General features: G+C 45.2%; 1 protein-coding gene across 2 annotated transcripts in view; it reads right to left on the bottom strand.

Annotated features, from left to right (window-relative positions):
- Positions 1-23961, bottom strand: part of LOC116979194 (vascular endothelial growth factor receptor kdr-like) — a 163978-nt gene that overhangs the window by 36981 nt on the left and 103036 nt on the right. For both annotated transcript variants that reach the window (XM_033030756.1, XM_033030757.1), the window contains exons 12-20: positions 23043-23151; positions 16717-17025; positions 15024-15170; positions 11837-11968; positions 10847-10953; positions 9090-9225; positions 7456-7560; positions 5129-5242; positions 308-396 (exon numbers count right to left, since the gene is read on the bottom strand). In XM_033030756.1, coding sequence (XP_032886647.1) covers positions 308-396; positions 5129-5242; positions 7456-7560; positions 9090-9225; positions 10847-10953; positions 11837-11968; positions 15024-15170; positions 16717-17025; positions 23043-23151 — 1248 coding nt within the window. The remainder of the gene's footprint in view (positions 1-307; positions 397-5128; positions 5243-7455; positions 7561-9089; positions 9226-10846; positions 10954-11836; positions 11969-15023; positions 15171-16716; positions 17026-23042; positions 23152-23961) is intronic.

The raw sequence follows: 23961 nt of genomic DNA, 5'->3' as shown, positions 1-23961 counted from the left end.
CGGTCACAGGGAGAACGTGCAAACTCCACACAGTCAGCACCCGAGGTCAGGATGGATCTCGGGTCTCTGGCGCTGTGAGGCAGCAGCTCTACCAGCTGCGTCACCGTGCTGCCCCTCAATTAGTTAATTCCTAAAACAGTTTTCCAATCAGTTTTATTCCAAATCATTGCTTACAACAATGAGTTAACCAGCATGGAGCTGGTCACAAGGTGGTGGCTGGCTTTGGTAAAATAAAAAGTTTATTAATTGCAGTTTTTGGGTCATTAGGCAGAATAACAATGAATGTTCAGTCTTTCTGTAGCCTTACCTTGATGAAAATGAAATCATTTCTTTTGTTCCTGAGATAGTTGGACAGATTTCCATACTTGCAGTACTCCACAATCACCATCAGAGGGCCTGCCAAGAAAAACCATCACAGTTAAAAACTAATCTTAGAGAATTATTCGTCTTGTGGGAATGTTTATAGTCTATGCGTTTACCCAAGCTCGCCAACAAAAGGAAGATTGGTTTAAAACTGTCATCTTGATTGCAAAAAAGTTAATTTAATTCTGGGAAGCATTTCTTCTTGATAATATAATATTATTTCTTCTTTAATAACCACTTTCTGTTATTTGCACTTTATCAGTTTATTTATTCATGTGTGTATATATTTATATCATGGTATATGGACACATTTATCTGTTTTGTAGTAAATGCCTACTATTTTCTGTGTGCTTAAGCAAAGCAAGAATTTCATTGTCCGATACAGGGACACATGACAATAAACTCACTTGAACTTGAACTTGAACTTGATTTGGCAGATTATGCCTGAGGAAACATTGATATCAGATAGTAACGAAATAGGATAGACACAAAATACCGGAGTAAATCAGCAGGACAGGCAGCATCTCTGGAGAGAAGGAATGGGTGATGTTTCAGGTCGAGACCCTTCGTCAGACTGAAGAAGAGTCTCGACCCGAAACGTCACCCATCCCTTCTATCCAGAGATGCTGCCTGTCCTGCTGAGTTACCCCGGCATTTTTTTGTCTATCTTCGGTGTAAACCAGCATCTGCAGTCCTTTCCGACACAGTAAGGAAAAAAGACTCAGATTCCAACAAACAGCAGAGTAGGTGGCAAACTGGACAATGCACAATGAAAATAAAAAAAACTCTGAAAATGTTGGATATATCTGAAATAAAAATAATAAGCACAAAACTGATTAGTACGGGTGTCAGGGGTTATGGGGGGGAAGGCAGGGGAATGGGGTTGAGATGGAAAGATAGATCAGCCATTGTCTCTGTCTGTGTGTGTGTGTATGTATGTATAGATACACTTTGTCGTGTATATAAGTGTGTGTGTGTGTATGTATGTACACGCAAGAACGCACATACGCACAAGATTAATATATCAAGCATGAGATGCGCGGCTCATAGCATATTGATGAGATTATTAGTTCAATTCCTGGTAGACAATGGCGGAGTAGGCTTGATGGCGGAGTAGACTTGAAGGGCCGAATGGCCTAATTCTGCTAGAACGTATTAACTTATTGAAAACTGGCATTATTCTCCATGTTACTAAGGTGTACCTCTCTTGTGTTGTTCAGCTGTTCGGCAACATTCATAGAGACAGAAAAACAAAATCAATATGTCAGATCTGTGTCTTCTTCTTAGGCCCCCTTCAGTCATGGCTGACCATGGGTGTCTCCAGGGTTGGAGGACACCAGTGCGTGACTTTGTTTAACGTGGGGAGACTGGTGCACAGACAGCCACCACACGGTCCTTGACAGATCTGGGTCAGGATCCAGTGGCATGGAGTCCAAGACGACCGGAGACCCTTTTCTGCTGCAGCCTTCATCCGCCTTCCCAGCTGTTGTGATGCTCCACTAAGGTCAGCCACCGTCCTCCGCCTGTTCCACCGTTGAGGTCTTGGTTGGATTGCTCTTTGTCAGAGACCTCCCCCTCGACCTGACCGCCATGGGTGGCCCTACCAGGAGCATAGCTCCAGACGGCATCGCTCTCGGGATCTCAGGTCCACACAAGCTTGTTTCTGAAAAGTTGCGATTGTCCCTGTCCGGCAGCTCGTTCTATAAGCCCACCATCCTATGTGTGCAAAAGTTACCCCTCACATTCCTATGGTAGACAAAAATGCTGGAGAAACTCTGCGGGTGAGGCAGCATCTGTGGAGCGAAGGAATAGGCGACGTTTCGGGTCGAGACCCATTCCTTCTCTCCATAGATGCTGCCTCACCCGCTGAGTCTCTCCAGCATTTTTATCTACCATCGAATTTTCCAGCATCTGCAGTTCTTTCTTAAACCTCACATTCCTATTAAGTCTTTTCCACCTTCACCTTAAACCATAGTCCTCTGGTCCTCGATTCCCCGACTCTGGGCAATTTCTTCTATTCTAAGGAAACAGGAGATGTCTTCTATGATGCAGAATCTCTCTCTCTCAAGTATATTATCAACTGATAAAACAAAAAAAATATTGGAGCTGGAGGTTCAGGAAGCAATATTCTTAAGTTTGTACTTGAAACTTAGATTGATATCATTGGACATGCCCTTTCAGAAGGTTTAATTTTGTAAAGGAAACAATTTGACCTTGGGTGGGTCAAGGACATCTGCTATCAGGAAATCCTATTAAGCGAACAATGTAATGCCTACATTTACAGAGAGCCCTCATGTTATCTTGTCCTAGGCTAGGAAGTGAGGAACAAGATAGGAAACACAATGCTTATGTTGACATAAAAATAGTTGACTTGTTTACTCAGTTGCCAGAAATCTTCATTACCTGAAGATTCTGAAGAAGGGTCCCAACCCAAAACGTCGCCTATCCATGTTTAGTTTAGTGTATGTGTAGGAAAGAACTGCAGATGCTGGATAAAATCGAAGGTAGACACAAAAAGCTGGAGTAACTCTGCGGGTCAGGCAGCATCTCTGGAGAGAAGGAATGGGAGATGCTGCCTGACCCGCTGAGTTACTCCAGCATTTTGTGTCTACCTTTAGATCAGTTTAAGGTAGATAAAAATGCTGGAGAAAATTAGCAGGTGAGGCAGCATCTATGGAGCGAAGGAATAGGTGACGTTTCGGGTCGAGACCGTTCTTCAGACTGAGTTTAGTTCAGTTTAGTTTAGTTTAGAGATACAGCGCGGAAACAGGCCCTTCGGCCCACCGAGTTCGAACCGACCAGCGATCCCCGCACATTAACACTATCCTACACACACTAGGGACAATTTACAATTATACCAAGCTAATTAACCTACAAACCTGTACGTCTTTGGAATGTGGGAGGAAACCGAAGATCTTGGAGAAAACCTAACGCAGGTCACAGGGAGAACGTACAAACTCCGTACAGACAGCACCTGTAGTCGGGATCGAACCCGGGTCTCCGGCGCTGCAAGCGTTGTAAGGCAGCAACTCTACCGCTGCGCCACATGTCCTCATGTGATGCTGTCTGACCCGTTGAGTTACACAAGCAGTTGGTGTCTTTTTAAGGGCATAATGTTAGGCAGATTTTTAAAATGCTGAGATAAAAGGATTTCTGGCTATTTAAAGATGAGATAATATGCATGAAATGTATTGATTTATTAATTATCCCAGAGGACTTGCCAAGGAGCATTCCTGCAAACAGCATCATGTTACCAAAAAAGGTCACAAAGCCTTTCTTCAGAATCTAAAGAACAGTCTCAACCCGAAACGTCACCTATCCAACTTCTCCATGGATGACCTGGCCTGCTGAGATGCTGCCTGACCCACTGAGTTACTCCAGCACATTGTGTCATTTTTTTTGTTGTAAACCAGCATCTGCAGTTCCTTGCTTCCATCATCAGTCTTTCACTGTAAATCTACCCATGACCCCGACGACATTGATGAGGAAACAAGGAACTGCAGATGCTGGTTGACACAAAAGGACACAAAGTGCTGGAGTACCGCAGCAGGACAGGCAGCATCTCTGGAGGCCATGGATGGGTGATGTTTCAGGTCAGGAAGAAAGGCCATGACCTGAAAAGCCACCTATCCGTGTTCTCCATAGATGCTGCCTGTCCCGCTGAGTCACTCCAGTACTTTGTGCCTTTTTTGTGTCAACCAGCATCTGCAGTTCCTTGTTTCCAATCTCCAGTACAAATTGGTTCAACCTAAGGGGCAATCAGAGGGTGGCGGGTTTATGGAATGGGCTGCCAGAGGAGGTAGTCGAGGCAGGTACCAAAACAGCATTTAAAAGACATCTGGACAAGTACATGGTTAGGAAAGATTTAGAGGGGTGTGGGCCATACGCGGGCTAGTAGGACCAGCTTAGATGGGGCATCATGGTCACGAGTTGGGCTGAAGGGCCTGCTTCCATGCTGTGGGAGTCTACGACACTATGACTCCACCTGACTAGTTCATTGTTATGTGTACCGAGGAACAGTGAAAAGCTTTCATAGTTGATCTGGACTATAACGATGGATGCAATTATTTACATTGTTAATTATTTCATGTTATCCTTCCTTTTAGTTTAGTTTATTGCAATCTGTACCAAAGTACAGTGAATAGCTCTTGTTGCCTGCTAAACGGTCAGTGGAAAGACAACACGTGATTGCAATCGAGCCGTCCACAGTGTACAGATACAGGATAAAGGGAATAATGTTAAGTGCAAGATAAAGTCCAGTACCTAAAGCCCGATTTAAGATAGTCCGAGGGTCTCCAATGACGTAGATAGTAGCTCAGGGCCACTCTCTAGTTGTTGTTAGGATGAGAGGGTGGAACATTGTATGAATCGGGACACAAACCGCTGGAGTAAGTCAGTGGGTCAGGCAGCATCTCTGGAGAAAAGGAATAGGCTGGCGTTTCGGTTCAAGACTTTTTTCAGACCGAGAGAAGGGTCTCGAACCAAAACGTCGCCTATTCCTTTTCTCCAGAGATGCTGCCTGACCCGCCGGGTTACCCCAATATTTGGGTCTATCTTCAGTGTAGTTCCTTCCTACACATGTTGTAAGAAGAGGGACACAAAATGCTGGAGTAACTCAGCGGGACAGGCAGCAGCAGCTCTGGAGAGAAGGAATGGGTGACGTTTTGGGTCGAGACCCCATCTTCAGACTTAAGACCCTACTTCAGAAGAAGAGGGGTAGCTTGATCATGTGTATTGGAGCAGAGGGTGTAATGTTTAGTCTTACCTCCGGACTTGGTGCACGCTCCCAGTATGTTCACCACGTTTAGATGATGGCCGATGTGAATGAGGATTTTCAGCTCTGACATAAGGGCTTTACACTCGTTGGCAGTGGCCCCCTCTGTGGGAAAGTGAGATTTCAATGAGCAAACACAATAGCAGACAGCAGTGTTTATTCTGTTACAAAGCAGAGTGCAAAAGTCAAGGTTGCAATGCTGTTTTTAGAAGGATAACAGAACAATGAAAATGATAAGATTTCTGCCGTGATCTTGTCACTTCCACCAATAAGTACTCAGGTTCAACAGGAAGACACAAAATGCTGGAGTAACGCAGCAGGTGAGGCAGCCAGAGATACTGCCTGTCCCGTTGAGATACTCCAGCATTTTGGGTCTACCTTCGATTTAAACCAGCATCTGCAGTTCTTTCTTACACTCAGGTTCAACAGAATACATGGATGTTATGCCCCTGTCCCACTTAGGAAACCTGAATGGAAACCTCTGGAGACGTTGCGCCCCACCCAAGGTTTCCGTGCGGTTCCCGGAGGTTGCAGGTGGTTGCTGGACGTTGCAGGTAGTGGAAGCAGGTAGGGAGACTGACAAAAACCTCCGGGAACCGCACGGAAACCGCACGGAAGCCTTGGGTGGGGCGCAAAGTCTCCAGAGGTTTCCGTTCAGGTTTCCTAAGTGGGACAGGGGCATTAACCTTCAAATAATGCACTAACTGAGAATGGGGATGTTGAGAGTGCAATTAGCCAGGCCAGCATCGGAAACCCCATTCTGCGACCATAGGCGGCACGGTGGCGCAGTGGGTAGAGTTGCTGCCCTACAGCGCCAGTGACCCGGGTTCGATCCTGACCATGGGTGCTGCCTGTACGGAGTTTGCACGTTCTCCCCGTGACCTGCGTGGGTTTTTCCGGGTCCCCTGGTTTCCTTCCACATTCCAAAGATGTGCTGGTTTGTAGATGAATTGGCCCTATGGTGCCGGATAGAACGTTAGTACACGGTGATTGCCGGCCAGCGCGGACTCGGTGGGCCGAAGGGCCTGTTTCCACGCTGCATCTCTGAAACTATAAACTAAAACAATCCAGCGGTATCGTGGTGAGAATTCCTTGGTTACGTTGCTAGGTTAGAATTTGTCTCCCTGTGAGGTGGCTCTTGCCAGATTGGCAAAGAAAACATATCTATTCCGAAGAATCTTGGAAGAGAATGAGATCGACTGTAAGTTTGGTTCTTGTGACAGCCGCACAGAAAGTCATACCTACAAACCTTGTACTAAATCCAAAACCTCTCAACGAACGCCTGCTATTGTGTGAATTCCTGATGAGGACACATTGACTAAGATTCACCTCAGTACACGGGCTCTTATCCCATGCATTGTGAAGGAAATGCAGGAAGGTGAGATTAATAAGAGAGATAAAATCTGAAGCCGCAGGGCAAACTGAATATCCAAACCCCTCTTTGGCTGGAGATTGTTTGCTGGTTGCTAAGGCAGATTAAGTATTCCGTTCATGAGCGGCCAACAAATGTCTAGTTTTGGACCTGCCACTGATACGTTCAACAGTGCATGAAGGCTTGAGGACACAAAGTGCTGGAGTAACTCAGCGGGACAGGAAGCATCTCGGACATTTCGGATCCAGACGCTTCTTCAGGCTTCTATCCATGTTCTCCAGAGATCTTGCCAGTAATAGGCACAAAAAGCTGGAGTAACTCAGCGGGACAGGGCAGCATCTCTGGATAGAAGGAGCGGGTGACGTTTCGGGTCGAGACCCTTCTTCAGACTTCAGTTACTCCAGCATTCCTTTTGTGTGTTAACCAGCATGTTCAGTTTACTTTAGTGCAGAGATACAGGACAGAAATAGGTCCTACAGACCACCAAGTCTGCGCAACCGGTGATCCCCATAGACTAACACTATCCTACACACACTAGAGGACAACTTACAATTTTACCGAAGCCAATTAACCTCCAAAACCTTTTCATCTTCGGAGTGTGGGAGAAAACTGGGGCACCTGGAGAAAGCCACGAGGTCACAGGGACAACGCACAAACTCCATACAGACACCACCCACCTTGGGCGGATATGGATCAAACGCAGGCAGGCGGGACTAGTGTAGAGTGGGCATGTTGGTGGGAGTGGGCAAGTTGGGCCGAAGGGCCTGTTTCCACGCTGAATGGCACTATGACTCTATAACTGTTGTCGGGGAAGCAACAATACCACAACCACAGTTAAATGCCCAGAAGATACTAGTACTGCTTGCGCAGTCGAGAAAGAGCAGCTGCCTTTAATAACCGCCATGTCTCCATGGATTGGCAATGCGCTGAGTGTGCAGAAGCATACCTTTTAACATTTTTGCAGCCACAGTTTTACAGGTTGATGACTTATCGATCCCAAAGGCAGATGCCTCCACCACTTTGCCAAACGCGCCATGACCCAAAGTCTTCCCTATGGTCAATTAAGAGAGAGATGGGTTCAGTTAAACAGAGGCATTTTACAGCTATGCTCGAACAATATGCTGGGATGGAGTGGTACAGTTATAGGTGTATAAGACCTGGCTTTGTTAACCTTGCTGCTATCCTGAACAATGAAGAAACCGGAAGGGAAGATTAGTTGGAGCAAGTAATGGATGAGTAATGGATGGTAGGCAAAGGAATCACGCAGGAAACAAATAGCAAGATAATATTTCGGAACCTGGGGAAAGGTTGAGTTAATGGAGGAAACCGTCAGCTGAATTTAGGAATTCAGGAATTTAGGAATTTAGGTTCAGGAATAACTACTTCCCCACAGCCATCAGGCTATTAAACTTGGCTCGGACAAAACTCTGAACATTAACTCTGACCATTATCTATTATTTGCACTATCAATTTATTTATTCATGTGTGTATATATTTATATAATGGTATATGGACACACTGATCTGTTTTGTAGTCAATGCCTACTATGTTCTGTTGTGCTGAAGCAAAGCAAGAATTTCATTGTCCTATCAGGGACACATGACAATAAACTCTCTTGGATCTTGAATTTCAAGATTTGGTCTAACTGGGTGATTGTGTAGATTGAACTGATTGAAAGACACAACATGGAAACAGACCCTTCGGCCCACCGAGTCCATGCCGACCATCGATCACCCGTTCACACTGGTTCTATGTTATCCCACTTTCTCATCTACTCCCTACATATTTGGGGCAATTTTAGAGAGGCTGATGAACTTACAAAACCGCATGTCATCGGGAAGTGAGAGGAAATGCAAATAGATCTTGTTCAAGCGGATGAGAGTAGTTGATCTTGGCATCAAGTTCGGCACAGACATTGTGGGCCGAAGGGCCTGTTCCTGTGCTGTACTTTTCCATGTTCTATGTTGTAATGTGATACAATGCAACATGAAATATCAGGTAGCACTCAAGATGAAGTGAACTTTACAAAATGATGCCCAACATCTAAAATAAATGAGTCAATAAGTAGCTAATTTACTGGTTGAGCTAGATGACCAAGTTCACATATTGCCTGCTTTAGACTTTGGACTTTTGGACTTTGCCACCTAAATTGAAGGGGTGAATTCAAAGCTCAAGGCATCATAGTGGGCCACAGTTTAAGAATAAGGGGTAAGCCGTTTAGAACGGAGATGAGGAAACACCTTTTCACGCAGAGGGTTGTGAGTCTGTGGAATTCTCTGCCTCAGAGGGGCAGTGGAGGCCGGTTCTCTGGAAACTTTCAAGAGAGAGCTAGATAGGGCTCTTGAAGATAGCGGAGTCAGGGGATATGGGGAGAAGGCAGGAACGGGGTACTGATTGGGGATGATCAGCCATGATCACATTGAATGGTGGTGCTGGCTCAAAGGGCCGAATGGCCTACTCCTGCACCTATTGTCTATTGTCTATTGTCATAAGAGACAAAGAAGAATCTGTTGCCAAAATGTAGGTCATATTGTGACAATCTCTTCCAGAGTGTGTTCTCTGTATACGTGCCGTACTTACCGAGTTTGAGTCTGTCTCTGGGGAACTCCCATTTACTGCTGTCGTACTGGAACTGTTCACACTGCTCATCCAAAGGCACTTCGTCTGGGTCCATTATGATGGACAGATACCCAGTTTTAACATCCGCTGTGCGTGGCTGCAAAGAGGTAATGGATTCTCGTCAGTTCACACCAAGGGAGCACTGCCTGAATAGCTCAGTGTAAAAGCATCCAGCGGCTTAGTAAAGGAGTGAAACACATCATGGACGTGTCACCTCTCGCCTGTGGTGAATTAGCTAATCCACTTCAGACCAGTAAAGTGGTGGCAAAATCCTCTATGTGATGTGTGCTTGGATTGAAGTATATATGCAAGGAAAAGCCACTGTTCCTGTCACTCTTATAAATTTTGGTCTCCTAATCTGCGTTTTGGTCTCCTAATCTGAGGACAGACATTCTTGCCATAGAGGGAGTACAGAGAAGGTTCACCAGACTGATTCCTGGGATGTCAGGACTTTCATATGAAGAAAGACTGGATAGACTCGGCTTGTACACGCTAGAATTTAGAAGATTGAGGGGGGGATCTTATAGAAACTTACAAAATTCTTAAGGGGTTGGACAGGCTAGATGCAGGAAGATTGTTCCCGATGTTGGGGAAGTCCAGAACTAGGGGTCACAATTTAAGGATAAGAGGAAAGTCTTTTAGGACCGAGATGAGAAAATCATTTTTTACACAGATAGTGGTGAATCTGTGGAATTCACTGCCACAGAAGGTAGTTGAGATCAGTTCATTGGCTATATTTAAGAGGGAGTTAGATGTGGCCCTTGTGGCTAAAGGGATCAGGGGGTATGGAGAGAAGGCAGGGATGGGATACTGAGTTGGATGATCAGCCATGATCATATTGAATGGCGGTGCAGGCTCGAAGGGCCGAATGGCCTACTCCTGCACCTATTGTCTATGTTTCTATGTCTAAATTGGTAAATGTCACTAGATTTACGCCTGGCAATTCTGTTCAAGGTTTCAACTGACGTAATGTTACATTTATAATGACACTGAAGCTAGCAGGGTTAGGGGCAGGATCCAGGATAGTGAGGCACGGTGGCGCAGCGGTAGAGTTGCTGCCTCACAGCGCCAGAGACCCGGGTTCAATCCTGACCACGGGTGCTGTCTGTACGGAGTTTGTACATTTTCCCCGTGGGTTTTCTCCAAGTGCTCCGGTTTCCTCCCACAATAGACGACAGGTGCAGGAGTAGGCCATTCGGCCCTTCAAGCCAGCACCGCCATTCAATGCGATCATGGCTGATCATCTACAATCTGTACCCCGTTCCTGCCTTCTCCCCGTATCCCCTGACTCCGCTATCTTTAAGAGCCCTATCTAGCTCTCTCTTGAAAGTATCCGGAGAACTGGCCTCTGCCACCCTCTGAGGCAGAGAATTCCACAGACTCACAACTCTGTGTGAAAAAGTGTTACACTCCAAAGATGTACAGGTTTGTAGGTTAATTGGCTTGATATAAATGTAAATTGTCCCTAGCGTGTGTAGGATAGTGTGATAGTGTGCGGGGGATCGCTGGTCGTTGCAGACTCGGTGGGCCGAAGGGCCTGTTTCTGCTCTGTATCTCTCTAAACTAAAGTCGAATTTTCCCCGAGGGGAGACTTTGGTTACTCAATAAAAGGAATGATGGTTTAGAGATGGCGCAAAGTTTTGTCCAATTTTCCCGCAACTTGACCGCTCGACTTGTGACATAAATTTAGTCAACGCGAAGATGGTTCACGGACTTGCCTTCTTCAGTTTCCGGATGAAAAGAGTGAGTAAAAGCCAAAAGAGTGTGGCCGCCACTCCAGTGCACACCAAGATGATCAGCTCCAAGTTCGACTTTTCCTCAGCGCCTAAGGTAGAAAAATATGTAAAAATAAATTGTGAAAATCATATTTTCACGGAAATTGGTTTCACATTCCCCAGAATTGAAAAGCACCTGTGGTTCAGAAGCCCACAAGTCATAGCGCAGAATTAGGCCATTTGGCCCATCGAGTCCACTCTACCATTCAATCATGGCTGGTCTATCTTTCTCTATCATTCTCCTGCCTTCTCCCCCGATCTTTCAACACCATTATATCATTGAGAAGAATGGATGGGGTTAAGCGCACAAAGTCTCTTGCCCAGCGTAGGGGAATTCGGAACCAGAGGACATATTTAATGAGGAAAGATTTAATAGGAACCTGAAGGGTAATGTTTTTACAGAAAGGGTGGTGGGTGCATGGAACGAGCTGCCAGAGGAGGTAGTTGAGGTAGCCACTATCGTAACGTTGAAGAAACAGTTACACAGGTACATGGATAGGACAGGTTTAGAGGGATATGGGCCAAACACAGGCAAATGGGACTAATGTAGATGGGACATGTTGGTCAGTATGGACAAATTGGTTTCAAGGGCATGTTTCCATGCTGTGAACTGGCATATTGTCAAATTGGCATAGTGGGCGAGTCCTATTTGTCTAAATTTGGCACATATCCTTCTACACTCTATCCATAAGTCTGATGAAGGGTCTCGAACCGAGACGTCACCATTCCTTCTATCCAGAGATTTTGCCTGTCCCGCTGAGTTACTCCAGCATTTTGTGTCTATCTTCGGTGTAAACCAGCATCTGCAGTTCCTTCCTACACATATATCCGTCCAAATACCATCACAGTCAAGTTATAATTGTTTCTTCTATAGCTTCCTCTGGCAGCTCATTCTCGACATGGAGAAGGAAAGGCTACTCCAGCAGGTCTCACCTAGAACTGATATATACGCTGACGTTTCCACCGTCCCCTTCTCGTTTGTCGCCTTGCATTTGTACACTCCTTCATCATCATGTTCAACCCTCTCAATGATCAACGTTTTGCTTCCCGATTCCAAAGATATACCTGTGGGTTTACAAAAGAAACGGCCGTGCTACTGTTAGTCATCTTAAAGAGTTTTTTTGCAAAAGTGACAATAACCCGCAACCACACGTTGAGGGGATGGGACCCAACGGGTCCACTTCCTGTTTGTCTTCCTTTTGTTGTCTTCCCTTGATGATATATTGGGACGACAGATGGCACAATGGGCTAAGTGTTCGGCTGGCGACCGGAAGGTGGCCGGTTCGAATCCCGCTTGGAGTGCATACTGTCGTTGTGTCCTTGGGCAAGACACTTCACCCACCTTTGCCTGTGTGTGAATGTGTGTGAATGTGTGTGAGTGATTGGTGGTGGTCGGAGGGGCCATAGGCGCAGAATGGCAGCCACGCTTCCGTCAGCCTGCCCCAGGGAAGCTGTGGCTACAGAAGTAGCTTACCACCACCGAGTGTGACTGAGGAGTGAATGAATAATGCGATGTAAAGCGCCTTGAGTATTAGAAAGGCGCTATATAAATCCCATCCATTATTATTATTATTATATAAATAAAAGCTGAGTTGAGTTCACAATACAACACAATCGATTTTCCAGCATCTGCAATTCCTTCTTAAATAATATTTATATGCTTTCCATGTAAAAATAGTTCAAGATTTTGCACACAATATGAAGTACTACCACTCTTATAAAGTAAATCTTGGTGAACATGGGCCAAAGTTCATGGAGAATGTGACTTTGGCATAGAAACCGTCAACATTGAGGCAACGGTTTGCACTGTGAACTCTGAAAAGATGTTCTGAGAAATGTTGTCTCGATGGTCCTCAAGTGAAAGAGCAGATAATCCCTTTCACAGCTGTCTGACATGCTTGAAATACCATTCACAGATGGTTAAAAGCTGGAGATGATAAAAGCTGGTGGGCAGCTAACATTGTTTCGCGATGCAAAGAAGTGTACAAATAAATCGAGCTTTAATAACTCCTTTTACCGCATTTTCTTTCCAGTTAAAAAGATCGGGTAGATGCACAGAGTCTCTTGCCCAGAGTAGGGCAACCAAGGACTAGAGGACACAGGTTTAAGGTGAAGGGGAAAAGATTTAATAGGAATCTGAGGGGTAACTTTTTCACACAGAGGGTAGAAACATAGAAAATAGGTGCAGGAATAGGCCATTCGGCCCTTCGAGCCTGCTCCGCCATTCAATATGATCATGGCTGATCATGGGTGTACGGAACAAGCTTCCAGAAGAGGTAGTTGAGGTTGGGACTATCCCAACGTTTAACAGTTAGACAGGTACATGGATAGGACAGGTTTGGAGGGATATGGACTAAGCGCAGGCAGGTGGGACTAGTGTAGCTGGGACATGTTGGCCTGTGTGGGTAAGTTGGGCCGAAGGGCCTGTTTCCACGCTGTATCACTCTAGGACTCCATGACTCTTAAATATCGGGGATTGTACTTAGGTATGGTAATAATTTTACTGACCTGTATGCAAAAAAATGTATTTCATTGTGTCTTGGTACACGTGATAATAAACAAACCATTGAACCATTGAAACGTAGAAACATAGAAACATAGAAATTAGGTGCAGGAGTAGGCCATTCGGCCCTTCGATTGAGATCCCAGATGTTGGATGGAAGGTAGGAGATTTGATTTTTTAGAAGATTGTGAAATGTAGAAAATGGGTGCAGAAGTAGGCCATTCGGCCCAATATGTTCATGGTTGATCATTCAAAATCAGTACCCCGTTCCTGCTTTTTCCCCATATCCCTTGATTCTGTTAGCCTTATGAGCTAAATCTAACTCTCTCTAGAAAACATCCAGTGAATTGCTTCCACTGCCTTCTGTGGCAGAGAATTCCACAGATTCACAACTCTCTGATTGAAAAAGGTTTTCCTCGGTTGCTTCATGACCAACTTGCCGATTATACTTTAGAAAAAGGCCTTTCGGTCCACCAAATCACCACACTCTTGGCTTTTAATCACTCTTTTCATCCGGAAACTCGAGAAGGTAAGGTTGTGAACGATCTTCCTGTTTGCTAAGTTTGTGTCAAAACATGAATGGTCAGGTTTGAGGGACAATTGGACAAAACTTTGCGGGACCTCTAAACCATCTTTCCTTTTATTGAGTAAGCAAAGTCTCCCCTCATGAATTCTACTTTAGTTTAGAGAGATACAGTGTGGAAAGTCGGCCATCTTGAAACAGGCCCCAAACTCTCGCCCTCCTCTCCCTGGTTCACTTTTTTCCCTTTTTACTTCAGAAATTCAGCGCTGAAAGAGGCCCTTCGGCCCACCGAGTCCGCACCAACCAGCGATCCCCGCACATCAACACTATCCTACACACACGAGGGACAATTTACAATTTTTCAATTAACCTGCAAACCTGTACATCTTTCGAGTGTGGGAGGAAATCGGAGAACCCGGACAAACATAGAAACATAGAAAATAGATGCAGGAGTAGGCCATTCGGCCCTTCGAGCCTGCACCGCCATTCAATATGATCATGGCTGATCATCCAACTCAGTATCCTGTACATGCCTTCTCTCCATACCCCCTGATCCCTTTAGCCACAAGGGCCACATCTAACTCCCTCTTAAATATAGCCAATGAACTGGCCTCAACTACCTTCTGTGGCAGAGAATTCCAGAGATCCACCACTCTCTGTGTGAAATTTATTTTTCTCATCTCGGTCCTAAAAGATTTCCCCCTTATCCTTAAACTGTGACCCCTTGTTCTGGACTTCCCCAACATCGGGAACAATCTTCCTGCATCTAGCCTGTCCAACCCCTTAAGAATTTTGTAAGTTTCTATAAGATCCCCCCTCAATCTTCTAAATTCTAGCGAGTACAAGCCGAGTCTAACCAGTCTTTCTTCATATGAAAGTCCTGACATCCCAGGAATTAGTCTGGGATGTCAGGACCCAGGCAGGTCACGGGGAGAGCGTACAAACTCCGTGCAGACAGCACCCATAGTCAGGGTTAAACCTGGATCTCTGGCGCTGTATGCGCTGTAAGGCAGAAACTCAACTGCTGCGCCACCGTGCCGCCCTTATGACCTGTCACAGGAACAGAGATGGAAAATAAATTTTGCTCAACACACCTGAAGCTGGAAGAACCTGTTTTTCATTTCTGTACCAGGAGATGGTGGGGGAAGGTCGGCCTGTGACATTACAGTACAGGACCACGGTGCTGCTACTGTTCACCTCCATGTTGGTCAGGTTCTTCTGCAGAACTGGGACAGTCTTAGCTGCAACGTCACAGAGAAAAGGCAAATAAATGCTTTGTTCAATCTCAATAGTCAGCACAGATAGAGTAGACAGTCAAAACCTTTTTCCCCCCTGGGTGGGAAAGTGTAAGGCTGGAAGACATGGCTTTATGATGAGAATGATCAAGGTTAAAGGCGATCAGCGGGACAAATGTTTTTACACAGAAACTCAAGGTACCTGGAACCTGCTGCCATGGGTAGAGGTGGAGGCAGAGACGATAGCGGTATTTTTAGTGAAAGAGCAGCTTCTTCCCAACAACCATCAAGGGCCTTTCCCACTTGGGCGTCATTTGCGCGTCACGTAGGTGGCACGCGAGGATTTTGTGAATCCCAAAATCCTGGGGTGCCGTGCGCTGCCTACGTCACCACGCACTATGCACGCGTAATGCACGCCATGCGCATGTCACATGTGCGTCACGACTCATGCGTCGTGACAAGTAAATGATGTCGCGTAAATTACGGGCAAATGACACCCGAGTAGGACAGGCCCTTCAGGCTATTGAACACCACAAACTCCAACTAATGCTATCTTGGTTGCATTTAGGGACTTGTGGGATTGGCTTTGTTTCATTTACTGCAGAGTTTTTTTAAATCTATTGAACTTTGTTATGTTTATTAATTATATTATCTAATGAGTGCGGATGGAGTTTGCAAGCCTGTTATGCTGCTACGTACAAGTAAGAATGTAATTGTTTTGTTTCGGTACATATGACAATAAAACACTCTTCATCTCCCAAGATGGAAAAATCAAATACAAATACTACAGGGCATAGTTTTAAGCTGGGAGATGAAAGGAGATGCGTGGGGAAGAGGGTGGTGGGGGCCTGGGGGATATCATAGAATCGTGAAGCTTTTCACTGTACCTCGGTACACGTGACAATGAACTAAGCTGAACTGAGTTACTCCAGCACATAGAATCATAGAAAATAGGTGCAGGAGTAGGCCATTCGGCCCTTCGAACCAGCACCGCAGCCACAAAGCATCCGCCGTTCTTTGCTTCTGCCACGATTACTAGGAGGTTTTGAAGGTAGACAAAAATGCTGGAGAAACTCAGCGGGGGAGGCAGCATCTATGGAGCGAAGGAATAGGTGACGTTTCGGGTCGAGACCCTTCTTCATTCGGAGAGAGGAGCTGAACTCCTTCAGAGTAGGCATACCTTGAGGTGAGTTCGCAGTGGAGTAGACAAAATGTTTAAGAAAGAACTGCAGATGCTGGAAAAAATTGAAGGTAGACAAAAATGCTGGAGAAACTCAACGGGTGAGGCAGCATCTATGGAGCGAAGGAACAGGTGACGTTTCGGGTCATGTTTCTGAAGAAGGGTCGGTTTCGGAAGAAGGGTCTCGACCTATTCCTTCGCTCCATAGATGCTGCCTCACCCGCTGAGTTTCTCCAGCGTTTTTGTCTACCTTCAAAACCTCCTAGTAATCGTGGCATTTTTCCAGCATCTGCAGTTGTTTCTTAAACAGGGGGTTTTGAAAGGTGCTTAATTGAAAATGAATCGTGCATTTACGTGGTGTATAAAACTTACATTCTATGTGCACAATAGTGTGCCTCTCACACTCTTTGCCGCAGGTCACGTCCATCGCTTTGCACTTGTAAATGCCACTGTGGTTTTTCGTCACATTTCTGAGATGGAGAACCAACTTCCTGGAGTAGATTCCTTCAATTCTTTGGGTGAAAAGATCCAGTTGAACCTGGAGGGAATTCTCAAAGGACTGGTAATACCACGTCACCTCCTTCCCGTAGTATTTTCTGACCCAGCAGATGAGATTCAGATCCTCTCCCTGTGTCCGTGACGTGGTGGCATCTGCCTCGAGGTGCAGGACATCGGACTGATCTAATCCGAAATGGACACAGACAAGAAACACAGAGGTGACATATAGGTCTTTCACCAAAAGTAACTTCCCTCACTCTGAACAGCGGTGGAGTTGCTGCCTGAGACCTGGGTTCAATCCTGACTACTGGTGCTGTCTGTACGGAGTTTGTACATTCTCCCTGTGACCTGCGTGGGTTTTCACCGGGTGCTCCAGTTTCCTCCCACACTCCAAAGATGTACAGGTTTGTAGGTTAATTGGCTTCTGTAAATTGCCACTAGTGTGCAGTGAATAGATGAGAAAGTGGGATAACCTAGAGCTGGTGTGCGGGTGATCGAATATCAACGTAAACTCAGTGGTACATACGGCTTGTTTCCATGCTATATCTCTAAACCAAGCAAACTTAAGTTTGTCGTCTTAGAATAGTTGGGATTATTTAAAAACCCATTTAAAAATGGATTGATAGCTATTTCATAATTTATCTTTTCAATTCAATGACCCTATTCATTGACAATAGACAATAGGTGCAGGAGTAGGCCATTCGGCCCTCCGAGCCAGCACCGCCATTCAATGTGATCATGGTCGATCATTCACAATCAGTACCCCGTTCCTGTCTTCTCTCCATATCCCTTAACTCCGCCATCCCTAAGAGCTCTATCTAACTCTCTCTTGAAAGCATCCAGAGAACCAGCCTCCACCTTCCTCTGAGGCAGAGAATTCCACAGACTCACAACTCTCTGTGTGAAAAAGTTTTCCTCATCCGAAGTTCTAAATGGCTTACCCCTTATACTTAAACTGTGGCCCTGGATCTGGACTCCCCCTAAATTGGGAACATGTTTCCTGCCTCTAGCGTGGCCAAACCCTTAATAATCTTAGATGTTTCAATAAGTTTCCCTATCATCCTTCTAAATTCCAGAGTGTACAAGCCCAGCCGCTCCATTCTTTCAGCATATGACAGTCCCGCCATATTGGAATTACAATGTGGCGTTACGAACATATCTTTATAAGAAGAGGAAACTTGCATTTCTAAGCAGTGAGCTTGCTGAGGAAATTAAATTCTCATCTATCCACACGATGCTCTTTGCCGTGGCATTATTTTGTCTCCTTTCTGAAGAATAGATTTAAAAATTGCATGAAATGCATCTTTATAATTTGGCTGGATTAAATACTGGGAGACGGATGGCTATCCTAATTAAGCCATGATCACTTTAACCAATGACCCACTTACTTGTGAGTTTCATTGTTCGTTTGTCTGTGCATATGACTAACACTCGACTCTTGACAGGCCATGTGCCTAGCCTTTCCACGTTAGCAGGCTGCCCTCAAAATGTCACCATTGTCAAATTAATTTTAATTTCCACTCCCTTATGTGCACAGCCAACTTTCCACAAGTATCTGAATAAGCCTTCTTGGTAAATAAGATTAGATCTGCCTCCCTATCAATGGGTGACGTTGTACTCTGCCTGTTCACTCACGGTCTGGAAATATACCCAGACCTTTGAGGTCATTGTTGTTAACATAGACATTGCCACTTTCACTGCACACCTTATATGTGTACGTGACAAATAAACTTGACTTGACTTGGATGGTAACTAACCTCCCTTCCATTGACTCCATTTACACCTCACGCTGCCTCGGCAAGGCCAGCAGCAAAATCAAGGACCAGTCGCACCCCGGCCACTCCCTCTTCTCCCCTCTCTCATCAGGCAAAACGTACAGAAGTGTGAAAACGCACACCTCTAGATTCAGGACCAGTTTCTTCCCAGCTGTTATCAGGCAACTTAACCATCCTACCACAACCAGAGAGCAGTCCTGAACTACTATCTACTTCAGTGTTGATCCTTGGACTATCCTTGATCGGATGTTGCTGGCTTGACCTTGCACTAAACGTTATTCCCTTATCATGTATCTATACACTGTAATAGCTTGGGTAGGCAAAATTGCTGGAGAAACTCAGCGGGTGCGGCAGCATCTATGGAGCGAAGGAAATAGGCAACGAAACGTTGCCTATTTCCTTCGCTCCATAGATGCTGCCGCACCCGCTGAGTTTCTCCAGCAATTTTGTCTACCTTCGATTTTCCAGCATCTACGAACGCTGTAATAGTTTCATTGTAATCACGTGTTGTCTTTCCGCTGACTGGTTAGCATGCAACAGGGGGTTTTCACTGTACCTCGGTACACGTGACAATAAACTAAACTGAACTGAAGTAAAAACCAAGAACTAAAAAAAACCACTCTTAATAAATAAGAAAGACACAAAGAGCTGGAATAATACAGTGGATCAGGCAGCATCTCTGGAGAAAAAGGATGGGAGACGTTTTGGGTCGCGACCCATCTTCAGACTTAATAAGTTTGGCCAATCCTTGACTTTGTAACCAATCAAAAATGCTAATACAATGTTCCAGATGAAGAGAGTAACACGGGTGAAGTACGTCTTCATTGCCACTTTGAACATCGTTTTCCAAATGTGTCACCATTACTCTTCCAAATTGTTGCTTCCTGTTTTGTCTGTCAGTTAAGGTGCAGTTTCTAAAGGGCCTGTCCCGCTTGGGGCGTCATTTGTGCATCATGCAGGTGGCGCGCGCAGATTTTGAGAATCCCAAAATCCCCGCCGTGCGCTACCACGAGTCACTGCCTACGCCACCACGCGCCATGCGCACGTAATGCTCGCCATGCGTGCGTCGTGCGTCGTGACGCGTAAATTATGTCGCGTAAATGACGCGCAAATGACGCTCAAGTGGGACAGACCCTTAACATTCACTCATAAGTGACAATTTCCCTTTCTAAGAGAAGTCAATTGTATTTGTGCAGTGAGCCTAATAGGTAGGTTAAACCTGGAATGTTCATAGTTCTGAGCATGTAACAATAACAAGGAAGCTGATGATAGATTTGGTAATTTGCATTTGGAAGTTAAGATACTAATAATGAGGAGAGGTTGTTTCCAGTTATGGGAGAGTTTCTTTAGAATTTCTTTAGCCAGTGGGTGGTGAATCTGTGGAGTTCATTGCCACAGACGGCTGTGGAGACCAAGACTTTGGGTATTTGATAAAGAGGATATTGATAGGTTCTTGATTAGTAAAGGCGTCAAAGGTTACAGGGTGAAAGATTCAACGTTACTTTATTGTCACGTGTACCTAGACACAGTGAAATGCTTTGATTCGCATTCAAACCGGTAAAATCAAATCAGGAGAATGGGGTTGAGAGGGAAAAATAGATCAGCCATGATCGAAGGGTGGGGTAGACTTGATGGGCCAAATGGCCTAAAGGGCCTGTCAACTGTACGAGGTCATTTTAGAGTTCTCCCGAGTTTCACCTAACTCGGAGAATTACGGTAATAGCCGCTCGTGGGTACTCTGGGCTCTCGTGGACATTTTTCAACGTTGAAAAAACTTCACGAGCTTACCGCGTTTCCCGAGTACCTGCCGTTAGCGTTACGAGCCGCTAAGAGACGTCCCGAGCTCCGACGTACCCGCTGCGTACATTCTACGTACTTACCACGAGTTTGATTTTTTTTTAAACTTGGGGGATCTCTTGTGTAAACTCGTACAGTGGGACAGCCCCTTAACTCTTCTCCTAGGTCTTATAGTCTTATGGATTTCTGTTAGTACAGTGGCCTGTAATTATATCTAATGTAGCAATTTATCTTTTAATATAATTTGTAGCAAAGGGTTGAAAAAATTCCTAGTAAAGCTGATAATGTCTAAAGTTTGGTAAAGGAATAATATTTCTGTTCATGTTGCCTGACCCGTTGACACAGCATTTTGTGTCTATCTTTAGTATAAACCAGCATCTGCAGGTCCATATTATTACGGCTCTAATAGCTCCATCACTGTGCTAACTGGTAAATTATTTCCTGGTTGAATTTAACTCTGTACTAAATGTGTAGTAAGGAACTGCAGATGCTGGTTTACACCAAAGATGGACACAAAATGCTGGAGTAACTCAGCAGGACAGGTAGCATCTCTGGAGAAAAGGAATAGGTGACACTTTGGGTCGAGACCCTTCTTCAGTCTTAAGAAGTGTAATTCATAGCAATGCTGTTAATGTCTAAAGTTTGTCTAATGCCTTCCGTCTGAAGAAGGGTCTCGACCCAAAACGTCACCCATTCCTTTTCTCCAGAGATGCTGCCTGACCCGCTGAGTTACTCCAGCATTTTGTGTCAATCGTAAACATTTTGTGTACAAGATAGGAATTTATCCCGGAATATTAAAGTTTGTATAAGTTATTGTTGAGGGTGAGGGAGTCTATAAAGTTGTTTGCTTAATGTTTGGCTGCAGTATATGATCAACTGAAGGAGTGGTCCATTTCAGATATGATCCGGATCTGAGTTTCGGGATATCTAAAGATCTCTCTGCTCAGGAAAATGCTGTCGCTCCTTATATAGCAGAGAATACATCTCAGAATTAGCAGCTTCAAATAGCAACGCTGGTGCCATCAATTCTTCTACACCAAGTACCACCCTTGGATGGCATCCAACAGCTTAACAATGGCGCACATCGTTTGCGAAGTCAAGTCTATTTCAGGCTCCAAAGGGCAATATTGTGGAACGGCATAACAGGAAATCCCAGAAACTCGAATAACGCTCTAGACTCAATTGAAAATGTCAGTTTTTGTGTTATTTTAAAAAAAATGCTAACAATACTCAGTCATGACACAGTAGTTGTGGTTGTCATGCTGATAGTATCTTTGTGAGTGGGTAAGTTGATGGGCGTTTTTCTGGAAAACAATATTAACCTGAACAGGATCCACGCCTCTTTTGAAAGAATGGAAATGACTTTTAGATTTAGTTTATTTTAGTTCAGTTTAGTTTAGAGATACAGCACGGAAACAGGCCCTTCGGCCCATCGAGTCCGCGCCGACCATTGATCTCCGCACATTAACACTATCCTACACACACTAGGGACAATTTACATTGTACATTTTACATTTATACCAAGCCAATTAACCTGCAAAACCTGTACGTCTTTGGAGCGTGGGAGGAAACGGAAGATCTAGGAGAAAACCCACGCAGGTCACGGGGACGGAGAACAAACTCCGTACAGAGAGCACCCGTAGTCAGGATCGAACCCTGGTCTCTGTCGCTGTGAGGCAGCAACTCTACCGCTGCACCACCGTCCCGCCAATGCCACCCAAACCATGCTGCCCATTTAGGTTTGTTATTGTCACATGTGCAGAGGTACAGGGAAAGGCTTTTGTTTGTATGCTATCTGATGAAGCAATATCGGGCGGCACAATGGTGATACAATCGAGCCATTTACAGCGTACAGATACATGATGAGGGAATAATGTTTAGTGCAAGGTAAAGCCAGCAAAGTCCGATCAAGGTCACCAGATAGCAGTCACCAGATAGTAGTTCAGCACTGCTCTCTGGTTGTGGTAGGATGATTCAGTTGCCTCATAACAGCTCCGAAGAAACTGTCCCTGAATCTGGAGGTGTGCGTTTTCACACTTCTGTACCCGTTGCCTGATGGGAGAGGGGAGAAGAGGGAGTGGCCATGGTGCGACTGGTCCTTGATTATGCTGCTGGCCTTGCCGAGGCAGCGTGAGGTGTAAATGGAGTCAATGGGAGGGAGGTTGGTTTGTGTGACGGTCTGGGCTGCCTCCACAATCCGCTGCAATGTCTTGTGGTCTTGGATGGAGCTGTTCCTAAACCAAGCTGTGATGCATCCCGATAAAATGCTTCCGAGTATTTAATATCCGGGGGGATCGGGTAGCCCAAGCGGACTGAGCGAAGGTTGGTTCCCTCCACTAAAATCACTAAACTGGCAAATGCGGTGCAACCAGCAAACCGTTAATTGTGGATCTTTGCAGATGGCATTGGATAGCAGACAATTGGATGTCATTGGATAGCAGACAATTGGATGTCATTGGATAGCAGACAATTGGATGTCATTGGATAGCAGACAATTGGATGGCATTGGATAGCAGACAATTGGATGTCATTGGATAGCAGACAATTGGATGTCATTGGATAGCAGACAATTGGATTTCATTGGATAGCAGACAATTGGATTTCATTGGATGGAAGACAATTGCTTACTTGTAATAAAGAAGTTAATTTGTCTCCTGTCCACGCCGAGTCTGTTGGAAGCCAAGCAGTAATAAATCCCCGAGACCTTGCTTTCAATAACTGTCAGTCTGCTCACAATCTAGGAAACAGAAAAAGAATCGGAGTATTATATTAGTTTTATACATTAATCTCTTTCACCAGGTGTGAACGTTTATGCCAACGGTGGAAAGCTTGCTGGGATCCAAAATGATTCATAATCTCACGTTCTTAAGTGATAATAGCAGAGTTAGGCCATTCGGCCCCCATCAAGTCTGCTCCACCATTCACTCACTCTTCCTCCTAAATGAATTCTCCTGCCTTCTCCCCATAACCCCTGACACCCCGTACTCATCAAGAATCTATCAACCTCTGCCTTAAAAATATCCAATGATGTGGCCTCCAAAGGCCTTCTGGTTGACACATTATTGATTGACTCATATTTACAATTGGGTCTCTATTCCTTGGAGCGCAGGAGGATGAGGGGTGATCTTATAGAGGTGTATAAAATCATGAGAGGAATAGGTCGGGTAGATGCCTCTTGGAGTCTCTTGGCCAGAGTAGGTGAATCGAGGACCAGAGAGGGCATAAGTTCAAGGTGAAGGGGAAAAGATTTAATAGGAATCTGAGGGGTAACTTTTTGACACAAAAAGGTGGTGGGTGTATGGGGCAAGCTGCCAGAGGAAGTAGTTGAAGCAGGGACTATCCCAACGTTTAATAGTTAGACAGGTACACAGATAGGACAGGTTTGAAGAGATTAGGACTAAGCGCAGGCAGGTGGGACTGGTGCAGATGGGACATGTTGGCCGGTGGGGCCTGTTTCCACACTGTATAACTCTATGACAATAGACAATAGACAATAGGTGCAGGAGTAGGCCATTCGACCCTTCGAGCCAGCACTGCCATTCAATGT

This window comes from Amblyraja radiata, chromosome 12, assembly GCF_010909765.2.
Source record: "Amblyraja radiata isolate CabotCenter1 chromosome 12, sAmbRad1.1.pri, whole genome shotgun sequence".
Taxonomy (NCBI): Eukaryota; Metazoa; Chordata; class Chondrichthyes; order Rajiformes; family Rajidae; genus Amblyraja; species Amblyraja radiata.
This window is presented reverse-complemented; position numbering and strand designations above follow the sequence as displayed.